General features: G+C 29.6%; 1 protein-coding gene across 1 annotated transcript in view; it reads left to right on the forward strand.

Moving 5' to 3' along the window:
- The window catches only part of LOC111630888 (leucine-rich repeat extensin-like protein 5), a 46926-nt gene that overhangs the window by 9854 nt on the left and 21897 nt on the right, over window positions 1-15175 (forward strand). The window contains exons 2-3 of the mRNA XM_023375047.1: window positions 5392-5669; window positions 8692-8877. Of these exons, the coding sequence (XP_023230815.1) occupies window positions 5392-5669; window positions 8692-8877 (464 nt within the window). The remainder of the gene's footprint in view (window positions 1-5391; window positions 5670-8691; window positions 8878-15175) is intronic.

Below are 15175 nucleotides of genomic sequence, written 5' to 3' on the forward strand. Positions count from 1 at the left end.
GGGGGTACTTTTGACAGTGCTGGCTGTTGGCATATTTTTTTTCTACCACTTACTGTTACAAACTACAATTCAACTGGTTGCCTTAATTGACTTTATTGAGGATGTCTTTTTTTACTGTGATACTGTCTTTTCTAATTTTATTCTTTTTGCTTGTTATTGGAGGAGTTGAACTTAACCCAGGTACAATGTCTCGTACACCAACATCTTCACTTTGCAATAAAACTTCAACTTCTACTGGTAAACATCGTCGATATCCAAGTGAACCAACATTGAAATCATCTCGACTGGACGACTATTTTTGCATCTCAGGGTAGTCCTTCTCAACTACCGCAGAAGATTCTGTGCTTTCTTGAGGAACGTTTTGATATTATTCTATCGTTAATATAACGTTTTATATTATTCAAAATTGGAAGAATTGTCATCGAAATTTGACTGGTTATCTAATTTACATAAGGAGTATGATGAACATCTATGTCGCCTGGAAGGAGAAATTACCGAACTTTTGTCTTTTAAAACTGTATGTATGGATAAATTTTCTCTTCAGAATTATTATATAGACTCTGTACACAATGATTCGAAGAAAAATAACATTATCATTTCCAGTTTACGTGGTAATGATGAAGAATTAGTTAATAATGCTAATAGCTTTATTGAGTTGTATAAAAGACATAATGTCTATTCCTTTTATTAATAGTTATCGTATATTGGAAACTTGGCTTATATTGTTTGAGCTCTATACTCAAGATGACAAAAGAGTTATTTTTAAAAATTTAAAGAAAATTCAGGCATCTTCGTCCTACTTGTGCATTAGAGTGTTTGATAATTCATCATAAAGATCAAGACTAAGGCATAGAAAATTGTTGCCTTTTTTTGTGGAAGCCAAATCTTTGAATAAAAAAGTATTTCTGAAAGCCGATTGCCTGACGGTTGATGGTGACTAATTCATTTTCAATTTAGAAACTAATGAATTACAGAAGATTGATACTTTTTTAGACAAATCCATCCAAAAGCGTTAAGTGGGACAATTGCTAAAGAGAGAAATAAAACTTTAGTAATGAGAATATTGTCTTGGAATTGTCAAGGAATGCTGGATTTGATAGTGAATGACTCAAGAGTTTATATATTTATTGCAAAATTATGATCTAGTTGCTTTTACAGAGACTTGGTCAACTAACTCTTATAAACCGGTACTTTCTTTGTTGAACCCAGATTTGTTTTTATATGAGCAATTTGCTAAAAAACTAACTGGTCCTTGTCGTCTGTATAATGGTCTCATTCTTGTAGTTTCCCGAAAACTAGGTTCTTCAGAAATGTTCTTTAACTCCGACAATCTAATAGTGATTAGATTTAATTGTAAGAAAAATTTTTGTTCACCTAGTCATAGTTTGATAATTGTTCTTGTTTATTTGAGAGTAGATCTTTATGATGTACTGTTAAAAAAAATGGAAGATTTGTTGATTAATTTCTCTGAGGATGATATAGTTATTTTGGAAGACATGAATGCTAGAATAGGTGAGGAACTAGATAATTTTTATGCTGGGAGTAATACTAATGTACTAGATACACCCAACACACTTTATTGCTGAGTTTGTTTTGTTTAATAAATATATGTTCTCAGCAATAAGGTGTGTTGGGTGTATCTAGTATATTGCTTAAGAGGCTGAGTCGGAGTAAGTGGGTAATACTAATGTTTTAAATTCTTGAAGATCTAATGATTTAATATTAAATCAAAGAGGAAAAAGTTTTTTACAATTGATTAAGTCATACGGATTGTATATTTTAAAAGGTCAATGTGCCTCAGACTACCTGGCTAAATTTACTTTTCTTTTGACAGTTGGTCTATCTGTTATAGATCTAATAACAGTAAATGTAAATTTATTGGACAGATTACTGGATTTTAGAGTTCTTGATATTTCAATTCTGATCATTTTCCAATTTCAATATCATTTGAATTTACGACGGATAGTGTATTGACTCTGAAACTTCCAAAAATTTGCTACATATGGAAACAAGAAAGATTGGATGACTATTTATTGTTGATTGACAGCTCGCTATATACCTTGGTTAAAGCGACCTTTCTGTTGGATGTGCAGAGTTACTATGATGAACTATTGAAGACTTTGTTAACTTCAGCTTTATGATGCAGAATGGTTAAGAAAAATATTTCTTTATTATCATTTGAAAAGCAATCGTTTGATCCTCAATGTCTACATTTAAAGAAAACAAAGAATCAAGTACTACAAATGTTTTGTAGAAATAAAACTAGAAATCTATTGGATGAATATTGTAATTTAAATAAAAGTTACAAGTTGCTATATAAGGCATTGAAAAAGTTATTTTGGGCTAAAATAAACTCATTATTAATGAAGACAAAAAATACTAGTGATTTTTGGTCACTAGTTAATAAATTTTGAATTAAGAAACTGTGTGAAAATGTTATATCCCCTCAATTGGTTGAATTATTTGCAAGAATATTTCGTTGGACCAAATACAGTAATTTATATTGATTTAAGTTTTGGTAATAATGTTTCTCTTTTGGATGATTTTATTACTTTGAGTGAATTGGAAACTGTAATCAGAAAATTAAAATCATCTAAGGCCCCAGGACTTGATAATATAAGGAATGAAATGATAAAATAACTTTTTACAGAAATATTACTAGATATATTGAATATGTTTAACTTCTTTTGGTTTAGTGGCTCTTTTCCTTTATCTTGGGAACAAATTGCTTTAAGAATGATTTATAAGAGGGGAAGTAGGCAGACGACAACTAATTATAGACCAATTGCTTTAATTAGTGTATTTAGAAAGGTTTTTTTCAACTATTATGGCAAATCGTCTCCAGAATTGGATGAATGAGTTTAATATTGTTACACCTCTCCAAGGAGCATTTGTTAAAAATAGAGGCATTGCCTACAATTTGTTTATTTTGACTGGTCTTATTCAAATATCACTTTCGAGGAAATGAGGGAAACTATATACTGCTTTTATCAATCTCAAGAAAGATCGATACAGTCGATCATGATTTGCTATGGTATAAGCTTAGGAGCATTCGTCTTTCTGTGTTGTTTGTCAACTATTTTCTAATACTATCAATAGATATCGTGTAGAAACTTTTTCGTTTTGTACTGATTATGTTGAGTCCAATAGAGGGCTACCTCAAGGAGAACCATTGAGTCCTATCCTTTTTATTTTGTTTTTGAACAATCTTCTTAACCTTCTGAGAGGTCAAAGTTCTATGATAGCATTGTCTTCTCGTGTTGAGATTAACTGTCTTCTTTATGCTGATGATATCCTTCTCTTGGCTAATTCAGCTTCTTCACTTAGAGAAAGACTTGATCGTACTTGGAGATATTGTGAAGATGATTGATAATTAATTCAGAAAAGACAAAGCTTATGATTTTTCATAGAGGTGGAAAACTTAAAAAAACAGATAATTTTAGTTTGAAAAATCATAAACTGGAAAATGTGTCAAATTTTAAATATCTAGGTATTTATTTTTCTTCACATGCACATTCTCTTATCATTTAAATAAAGTTTTACTTGCTGCAAGATCTAAAAACTCCAATCTCATCAAGTTACTCATTAAAATTAAAGTGTCTTCATTAAATAATTATTTCAAATTATTTGATTCTTTAATTGCACCAAATGTTTTATACTTTTCTGGTTTGGGGCTGTCTTTTAGTAGACAAATTTGAATCAATACAGTTATTCTATTTTAAGCAGGTGTTCCATATTAATAGATCTGTCTCAGGACCTGCAGTGAGATTGGAATTGGGAAGACCTCCTTTAGCTATTGGACTGTTGATAAAATTGTTTAGATTTTGGAGGAAACTTATTGACCTACCAGATGATGACTTTCAAAATTTGGTATATACAAGACTTTCACAGATGGATGGTAATTCTTTTTTGAAGCCATGGCCTGCTATTACTAAAGGATTACTAAATAATATTGGATTGTCCTTTAATTATATGTATTTAAGTGAAACTTTGTTCTTTTTGGATTGTGATCAACAACTAAGAGACTTATATTGGCTAAAAGATGTTCATCATTTGAGTGAAAGAGGTTGGAACAGTGAACTTTTTCTTAATGAAATGTGGAGCCCAGCATCTTATTTACTGTCTAATTTGAATTATAAAATAAAGTCATTTGCTGCACAATTTAGACTAAATAGATTTTTGATAAACCTAAATGGTAAAATAATTAATGTCTTATGTGACTCCCAATGTTCTTTTTGTGGAATAACAGCAATGAATATGAGAAAACACTTTCTTGAATCTTGCAATATTCTTTTGGATGTTTGAGTTGCTACACTGTTATCTGATTTTTGTTACCAAATTTTATTCGGTGATAGTTTTACAATGCTAACTCTGTATAAATTATATANAAATATTTATGGCAGATATTTTACTATCATTTTCATCATGTTTAACTTAAATAAAACCAGCTGCAAAATATAGGTTAATTTTTAATTCATTCCAAAGACCACATATATTTCTTCTATATTGTTATAGTACTAATTATATTTTTCTCAAAATATTTTCATTTTTCAATTATTATTTTAGTTTATCATCTTTCCTTTTCTATTAAAAAAGATTGATTGAAATAGAATATAAATGAGATATTCTGTCTCAATTACTATATATTTCTTGGTTATTGATTGATTAGTGTTCAACATAATTTATTCTATGCAATATTTAGCTTGTTTTAAGTTTTTATTTAACTCTAAAAATATATAAAAGTAAAGGAAATATGCAACAGATATATGCCTTGTTCAATCTAAGTTTGTGCACTAGAAATGTGTTTATGAATCTTATCACATGTGCTTGTAACTAATCAAGATATCATTCAGGTGCTAGGCATTACATTGTGAAAGCAACATAGTTCTGCATAGCAGTGATGTATATATCCCTGTTCAAAAGCACCATATCCGTCAATTTGTCAGCTTTAAGTATGGCCACATTGTTAACCTTCATCCATGTTTTGCTTTCCCTGACATTGTTCCAAAATGCAGACTCTTGTCTCCAGCCTTTTAAGTTGCAGAGTTTTCAGGCTGTTTTCCATCTGAAGTATTCCTTTCTGGTGTTACTCACTCTTTCTATTACAACGAGGCAAAATATTATGTTATGCCTCGTTGTTTCTGGATCCAACAGATCTTGTGATGAAAAGTTCTATTTAAGTGATGCTTAGTTAAATAGAACACATAACATGCCCCTCAGAAATGACAAGGTAAAGTAGATCCTAAGAGAATACCAGCAGTGTATAGTTACTACTAACTAATGCCAGAAACAATCAAGAACATCAGTATATTGATGCAACAACACATNAAAATTGAGTAGTATTAAGAAGAATTTAAAAACATTTAAATTAATATTTTTTAATGTTTTAAGGTACATCATATGTTAAAATAAATGAATCATCAGAAAAGAAACCAATTTCAAATAATACTTCACCAGCAGTTATGTTTACACCATTCCAGCAAATTCTCAATCCTTCATTTCAAATTGTTACTCCTAATCAAATATCTACAAATACAGCTTCTGGACAGCTTTATCAGCAACAGTATATCCCTACACTTGTTTACATTCCTTATATATCAACTCAGAATCAGTTAATGCAACAGAATTTGTTAACACAAAAAAATCAAGAACAGAGACAAAAACAGTTGGTAAGTTTGATTATATTTTTAAAATTTTATATACTTGTAAATACAAATATTCTAACTTTTCACATGTTCGTGTATTTATCCTTTTTGTCTTAAAGTAGTTTTAGATGTACTTAATAAAATCATTTATCTACATTTAAAAAAATTTAATTCATTAAAAAAATTTATAGTTTATAGAAAATATATAAGTTATAAATATCAATTATTATTCTTAGTAAAAATAAATATGAAAAAATAAAATATTTTTTAGAAAATTGGAAAATTATTCTAGTTTTTATTATTTCAAAACAAAATTTAAATTAAATAATGCAAAATATTAGTCCCTAAACTAAAACTTGTATGAAATGCACAAATAACTAATGGATAATATTCAAGTTTAGAATAGATTTTGTCAATTTTCTGTTTTTGTGATTTTTTTCTAATGAAATATTTGTGACCGAAGGGTCGGCACCTCTTTGGTGCCCTGTCAGGATGACACCACCGCGTCTCGGCGGACACGGAAGCCGCGTTATTTAGGTCACGCGAGCGGTCGCGTAACGGAGCGATCAGAATCGAGATAGAAGGAGAGACAACGCACCGGAAGTGATTTACTCAGACGCTTTTTTAACGTAACAACTGTTTAATGGATAACGATAGGATATACATTAGGGCTGCTATTAGATACATTGCTCGCTTTAGTATATAATAGTATTAAGATATTACGATATTAAGATATNTCCTTATCCTGCTCCTTCTTCTGGCTAAACACTTAGTGTATAGCTGTTGTCTTTTGTTTTTTTTTTGTTGAAAATATTGATCTTCCAGTGAGATGGAGTAGACTCAAGGTGTGGTGGAATGGCATACTTTCAGTTTATCATTTCTGGGTGCACTAAAGGAAACCCATTCCACTACACCAGATGTCTACTCCATCCCATTGATGGAGTAGACATCTGGAAGACTGGAAGACCAGAGTTTTCAACAAAAGCTTACATATATGGGAGCACCATGCAGAACCTGGAAGCAAGGCTCAAGGAGTATCAATAAATGATTAACAAGAACATGAATAGCACAGTCTTAGTAAACTATGCAAGGCAAGCAGAACATACAGATTACATGGGAAGATGCAGCAATAATCCAATATATTATAAATTTTAACAACTCCTATCACTTGGAAACGACAGAAATATATATATATAGCTCTTAGAATAAAAATGTGCACGAATGTTATACATACACACTGCTTATTGTGGAAATGTATTTTTGAAACCTGAACTTTAACATTTGAGTGTTCAGAGCTTCTTGTCCATTTATTCATTTTTGTACTTAAATTTGTCAGGTTAACAAATATTGGACTAATCATATAAAGAAAAGTTTTAGAAGAGTAAACTTAATCACTTTGAATTATTTTTTGGGATGCATTTTGGGTCTGAATACCTCTTCAGTACTTGGCAATTCTCATAAAAAGGTTCTGAGTAAAATCACAAGGAAAGCACAATTTTAGTATAATATTAGCACAAAAGGTACATATAATATCATAAGCTGAGTATTAAATTATGATATGAAAATTTTTTTAAAAAAACCGAAATTAAAAGCAAAAAGAATTTATCTGGGAGAGTCATAGAGTTTTTGTATATCAATATTTTGATCTAGAAACTAAAAGTATGAATTAAAATAGAGCACTGGGAACTAAAGAATTAAAATAGAGCACTGGGGTTTAAACTATACAAATCAAATATTAAGTGACAAATAATTTTTTTTAAATATCTTTGTAAAATATTCAAATTAAAAAATTTCTCAATTTATGGAAAAAATTAAAACTCAGTAAATAAAATCACTTCAAATTATTGTAATATGTAAAACAATAATTTTAGGTGATTTTATTTACATAGTTTTCATTTTTTTCATTTTTTGAGAAATTTTTTTAAACTGAAATGAAATTATGAAAACTAATAATGCAGCAATCATAACAAAAAATATTTGTTATGTAACAATAGTTTAGTGTTAAAGTTGAGATTTTAATGTTGAAGATGATCTGCATAATGAAAAAATTCTCAAGGATTAACAATTGATTTATTTATATGGAAAGAAGTAGAAATTCATAAAAGCTATTCAAGAGATTACATTAACATTTGGATTTGAAAATTAATATATTGATCACTTTACTAGAATGGGTATATAACCATAAATCCTACAAACTCTATCAGAAAAAATTTTTGGATCAGTTCCTGTATCATTGCTTGTACAAAAGAAGAATTAACATTTTCTTTGGCAGTCTGTGCCACTGTGTCAACTACAGCAGATTTTATGGACTACTATAATTGGCTAATCAAATACTTCTTATGAGGCAAACACATATTAAGAAGCAGACAACTATGGGCTAGAACTTGACAAATTAATTACTCTGGCCCTAAAATTTAATTTGATTGTTAAAATAAATTATTTATATTATTATTAAATATACATTGTAATCTTAAAAAAACAGAAAAAATTTATCACATGGAATATAAAGATGTATTAGAATAATCAGTCTTACTAGGAAGAAAATCAAAATTGTTTTAATTATAGTACAGTAGAAGTTATCAAGTTTAATAATGAAGCTGAATATTTTGAGTTTAGAAATGTGTTAACATTTAATGCTTGGAAAGGATCATTAAAACGTATGAAAATATTTTCTTATTAATTTCATGATGTTTTTCATCCAGAGAATTAGCAAATGATATAGCACTAAACTTGTTTTCTATTGACTGCTTATTTTCTGTTTCCAGATACTGTTGCAGAAAAGTCAAATATTTTGCAACTTGATTTTCTGTATGTTTTCTGTATTGCAGAAATGGAAAGTTTTCTATACTATTCTGCAGTAGTTTCTGCAAATGGAAACAAGGCTTAAATGCTGAAATGCTTAGAAATTTTGTAAAATTGCTTTGTGAGTTTTCATTAATAATGTTAATATAAATTAAAGCATGGAATATGTAGATAAAATGAATCTTAGTCATAAGGTTAAAAAATATTGAAGGCTTAAATAATAACAATTTAAAATTTTTTCCAGGAAAATTCATCATCAAATGCCGGAGATATAATAAGTCAAGTAACGAATTTGAATATTAATTCACAGTCCCCACCTTCAACTAATTTAAATATATGTTCAGATGATTCTGGAAATTCCTCATCGCAAGGATATCCTGTTTCTGTGTTAAAAACAAAAAACATTATAGGACAAGGAAATTCTGTTGAGGTGATAATTTTATTTACTATTTTTTTAAATTTGCCTGGATGAAAACTTAAAAATTAATATTTACCAAAAATAAAGATCTTTGAAATTCACAAATATTGGTACCATTATAATAAGAAAAATTGGGGGGTACTTTTGACAGTGCTGGCTGTTGGCATATTTTTTTTCTACCACTTACTGTTACAAACTACAATTCAACTGGTTGCCTTAATTGACTTTATTGAGGATGTCTTTTTTTACTGTGATACTGTCTTTTCTAATTTTATTCTTTTTGCTTGTTATTGGAGGAGTTGAACTTAACCCAGGTACAATGTCTCGTACACCATCATCTTCACTTTGCAATAAAACTTCAACTTCTACTGGTAAACGTCGTCGATATCCAAGTGAACCAACATTGAAATCATCTCGACTGGACGACTATTTTTGCATCTCAGGGTAGTCCTTCTCAACTACCGCAGAAGATTCTGTGCTTTCTTGAGGAACGTTTTGATATTATTCTATCGTTAATATAACGTTTTATATTATTCAAAATTGGAAGAATTGTCATCGAAATTTGACTGGTTATCTAATTTACATAAGGAGTATGATGAACATCTATGTCGCCTGGAAGGAGAAATTACCGAACTTTTGTCTTTTAAAACTGTATGTATGGATAAATTTTCTCTTCAGAATTATTATATAGACTCTGTACACAATGATTCAAAGAAAAATAACATTATCATTTCCAGTTTACGTGGTAATGATGAAGAATTAGTTAATAATGCTAATAGCTTTATTGAGTTGTATAAAAGACATAATGTCTATTCCTTTTATTAATAGTTATCGTATATTGGAAACTTGGCTTATATTGTTTGAGCTCTATACTCAAGATGACAAAAGAGTTATTTTTAAAAATTTAAAGAAAATTCAGGCATCTTCGTCCTACTTGTGCATTAGAGTGTTTGATAATTCATCATAAAGATCAAGACTAAGGCATAGAAAATTGTTGCCTTTTTTTGTGGAAGCCAAATCTTTGAATAAAAAAGTATTTCTGAAAGCCGATTGCCTGACGGTTGATGGTGACTAATTCATTTTCAATTTAGAAACTAATGAATTACAGAAGATTGATACTTTTTTAGACAAATCCATCCAAAAGCGTTAAGTGGGACAATTGCTAAAGAGAGAAATAAAACTTTAGTAATGAGAATATTGTCTTGGAATTGTCAAGGAATGCTGGATTTGATAGTGAATGACTCAAGAGTTTATATATTTATTGCAAAATTATGATCTAGTTGCTTTTACAGAGACTTGGTCAACTAACTCTTATAAACCGGTACTTTCTTTGTTGAACCCAGATTTGTTTTTATATGAGCAATTTGCTAAAAAACTAACTGGTCCTTGTCGTCTGTATAATGGTCTCATTCTTGTAGTTTCCCGAAAACTAGGTTCTTCAGAAATGTTCTTTAACTCCGACAATCTAATAGTGATTAGATTTAATTGTAAGAAAAATTTTTGTTCACCTAGTCATAGTTTGATAATTGTTCTTGTTTATTTGAGAGTAGATCTTTATGATGTACTGTTAAAAAAAATGGAAGATTTGTTGATTAATTTCTCTGAGGATGATATAGTTATTTTGGAAGACATGAATGCTAGAATAGGTGAGGAACTAGATAATTTTTATGCTGGGAGTAATACTAATGTACTAGATACACCCAACACACTTTATTGCTGAGTTTGTTTTGTTTAATAAATATATGTTCTCAGCAATAAGGTGTGTTGGGTGTATCTAGTATATTGCTTAAGAGGCTGAGTCGGAGTAAGTGGGTAATACTAATGTTTTAAATTCTTGAAGATCTAATGATTTAATATTAAATCAAAGAGGAAAAAGTTTTTTACAATTGATTAAGTCATACGGATTGTATATTTTAAAAGGTCAATGTGCCTCAGACTACCTGGCTAAATTTACTTTTCTTTTGACAGTTGGTCTATCTGTTATAGATCTAATAACAGTAAATGTAAATTTATTGGACAGATTACTGGATTTTAGAGTTCTTGATATTTCAATTCTGATCATTTTCCAATTTCAATATCATTTGAATTTACGACGGATAGTGTATTGACTCTGAAACTTCCAAAAATTTGCTACATATGGAAACAAGAAAGATTGGATGACTATTTATTGTTGATTGACAGCTCGCTATATACCTTGGTTAAAGCGACCTTTCTGTTGGATGTGCAGAGTTACTATGATGAACTATTGAAGACTTTGTTAACTTCAGCTTTATGATGCAGAATGGTTAAGAAAAATATTTCTTTATTATCATTTGAAAAGCAATCGTTTGATCCTCAATGTCTACATTTAAAGAAAACAAAGAATCAAGTACTACAAATGTTTTGTAGAAATAAAACTAGAAATCTATTGGATGAATATTGTAATTTAAATAAAAGTTACAAGTTGCTATATAAGGCATTGAAAAAGTTATTTTGGGCTAAAATAAACTCATTATTAATGAAGACAAAAAATACTAGTGATTTTTGGTCACTAGTTAATAAATTTTGAATTAAGAAACTGTGTGAAAATGTTATATCCCCTCAATTGGTTGAATTATTTGCAAGAATATTTCGTTGGACCAAATACAGTAATTTATATTGATTTAAGTTTTGGTAATAATGTTTCTCTTTTGGATGATTTTATTACTTTGAGTGAATTGGAAACTGTAATCAGAAAATTAAAATCATCTAAGGCCCCAGGACTTGATAATATAAGGAATGAAATGATAAAATAACTTTTTACAGAAATATTACTAGATATATTGAATATGTTTAACTTCTTTTGGTTTAGTGGCTCTTTTCCTTTATCTTGGGAACAAATTGCTTTAAGAATGATTTATAAGAGGGGAAGTAGGCAGACGACAACTAATTATAGACCAATTGCTTTAATTAGTGTATTTAGAAAGGTTTTTTCAACTATTATGGCAAATTGTCTCCAGAATTGGATGAATGAGTTTAATATTGTTACACCTCTCCAAGGAGCATTTGTTAAAAATAGAGGCATTGCCTACAATTTGTTTATTTTGACTGGTCTTATTCAAATATCACTTTCGAGGAAATGAGGGAAACTATATACTGCTTTTATCAATCTCAAGAAAGATCGATACAGTCGATCATGATTTGCTATGGTATAAGCTTAGGAGCATTCGTCTTTCTGTGTTGTTTGTCAACTATTTTCTAATACTATCAATAGATATCGTGTAGAAACTTTTTCGTTTTGTACTGATTATGTTGAGTCCAATAGAGGGCTACCTCAAGGAGAACCATTGAGTCCTATCCTTTTTATTTTGTTTTTGAACAATCTTCTTAACCTTCTGAGAGGTCAAAGTTCTATGATAGCATTGTCTTCTCGTGTTGAGATTAACTGTCTTCTTTATGCTGATGATATCCTTCTCTTGGCTAATTCAGCTTCTTCACTTAGAGAAAGACTTGATCGTACTTGGAGATATTGTGAAGATGATTGATAATTAATTCAGAAAAGACAAAGCTTATGATTTTTCATAGAGGTGGAAAACTTAAAAAAACAGATAATTTTAGTTTGAAAAATCATAAACTGGAAAATGTGTCAAATTTTAAATATCTAGGTATTTATTTTTCTTCACATGCACATTCTCTTATCATTTAAATAAAGTTTTACTTGCTGCAAGATCTAAAAACTCCAATCTCATCAAGTTACTCATTAAAATTAAAGTGTCTTCATTAAATAATTATTTCAAATTATTTGATTCTTTAATTGCACCAAATGTTTTATACTTTTCTGGTTTGGGGCTGTCTTTTAGTAGACAAATTTGAATCAATACAGTTATTCTATTTTAAGCAGGTGTTCCATATTAATAGATCTGTCTCAGGACCTGCAGTGAGATTGGAATTGGGAAGACCTCCTTTAGCTATTGGACTGTTGATAAAATTGTTTAGATTTTGGAGGAAACTTATTGACCTACCAGATGATGACTTTCAAAATTTGGTATATACAAGACTTTCACAGATGGATGGTAATTCTTTTTTGAAGCCATGGCCTGCTATTACTAAAGGATTACTAAATAATATTGGATTGTCCTTTAATTATATGTATTTAAGTGAAACTTTGTTCTTTTTGGATTGTGATCAACAACTAAGAGACTTATATTGGCTAAAAGATGTTCATCATTTGAGTGAAAGAGGTTGGAACAGTGAACTTTTTCTTAATGAAATGTGGAGCCCAGCATCTTATTTACTGTCTAATTTGAATTATAAAATAAAGTCATTTGCTGCACAATTTAGACTAAATAGATTTTTGATAAACCTAAATGGTAAAATAATTAATGTCTTATGTGACTCCCAATGTTCTTTTTGTGGAATAACAGCAATGAATATGAGAAAACACTTTCTTGAATCTTGCAATATTCTTTTGGATGTTTGAGTTGCTACACTGTTATCTGATTTTTGTTACCAAATTTTATTCGGTGATAGTTTTACAATGCTAACTCTGTATAAATTATATAATTTCTTTGTTCATGTATCAAACTTAAAATAACAAACTTTTTAATCCCCTTTGTAATAACACTGGTTATATCAAATAAAGATTGATTGATTGATGATAATAAGAAAAATCCTTCCAAACTGCTTGTTCTTTTCTTTATTTTTGGTGTTCTTGTGATTTTTTAATTTTTTCTAACCTGACTGACCTATTTGATATCTTTATAAGCTTTTGCTTACATGAGGTATTGAGAATTCCAGGGCCTCACCTTTAGACCTTCCTCTTTTGTATTGTTGATAATTTCCATATTGGATTAACATTTTTGAGGGAATGAAGGGGCAATAAGTTAATTGTAGAGAAAATAATTGTCATCAATATTATACACACAATTTGATATAGGCAACAAAGGCCCCAAGATATTTCTGATTGGGATCAAAGTTGATGGTGAACATAATCTATGTTGACCTTTCTCATAGTCAAGAAAGATTCGAATTTCATTTGGAAACAGGTGAATTGCCAATTGATTTTGGGAAAAGGGAATTTGAAACTAATCTGAGATGTCAAATTGAGGGACCAATCTATTATAAACTGTATCTTGAAGATAGAATGCCAAAAGGAGAAAAAATAAGTCTGAAGTGTTGAGCTTAGCAGATGTGTGTCAGCAGTGGTGATATTCAGCGGGTTCGCACAGGTTCGGCCGAACCCGTTGTTAACATTTTCAAAGTTTTCCGAACCCGTTGTTAAACACACATAACATTTCTCGGTGGTTTTGTTTCTTTTAAAAAATATATTAAAAAATACGTATTATACTCTGNATAATTAATTCAGAAAAGACAAAGCTTATGATTTTTCATAGAGGTGGAAAACTTAAAAAAACAGATAATTTTAGTTTGAAAAATCATAAACTGGAAAATGTGTCAAATTTTAAATATCTAGGTATTTATTTTTCTTCACATGCACATTCTCTTATCATTTAAATAAAGTTTTACTTGCTGCAAGATCTAAAATCTCCAATCTCATCAAGTTACTCATTAAAATTAAAGTGTCTTCATTAAATAATTATTTCAAATTATTTGATTCTTTAATTGCACCAAATGTTTTATACTTTTCTGGTTTGGGGCTGTCTTTTAGTAGACAAATTTGAATCAATACAGTTATTCTATTTTAAGCAGGTGTTCCATATTAATAGATCTGTCTCAGGACCTGCAGTGAGATTGGAATTGGGAAGACCTCCTTTAGCTATTGGACTGTTGATAAAATTGTTTAGATTTTGGAGGAAACTTATTGACCTACCAGATGATGACTTTCAAAATTTGGTATATACAAGACTTTCACAGATGGATGGTAATTCTTTTTTGAAGCCATGGCCTGCTATTACTAAAGGATTACTAAATAATATTGGATTGTCCTTTAATTATATGTATTTAAGTGAAACTTTGTTCTTTTTGGATTGTGATCAACAACTAAGAGACTTATATTGGCTAAAAGATGTTCATCATTTGAGTGAAAGAGGTTGGAACAGTGAACTTTTTCTTAATGAAATGTGGAGCCCAGCATCTTATTTACTGTCTAATTTGAATTATAAAATAAAGTCATTTGCTGCACAATTTAGACTAAATAGATTTTTGATAAACCTAAATGGTAAAATAATTAATGTCTTATGTGACTCCCAATGTTCTTTTTGTGGAACAACAGCAATGAATATGAGAAAACACTTTCTTGAATCTTGCAATATTCTTTTGGATGTTTGAGTTGCTACACTGTTATCTGATTTTTGTTACCAAATTTTATTCGGTGATAGTTTTACAATGCTAA

Source organism: Centruroides sculpturatus, unplaced genomic scaffold (assembly GCF_000671375.1).
Source record: "Centruroides sculpturatus isolate CEXI.00-Female unplaced genomic scaffold, Cexi_2.0 scaffold347, whole genome shotgun sequence".
Classification (NCBI taxonomy): domain Eukaryota; kingdom Metazoa; phylum Arthropoda; class Arachnida; order Scorpiones; family Buthidae; genus Centruroides; species Centruroides sculpturatus.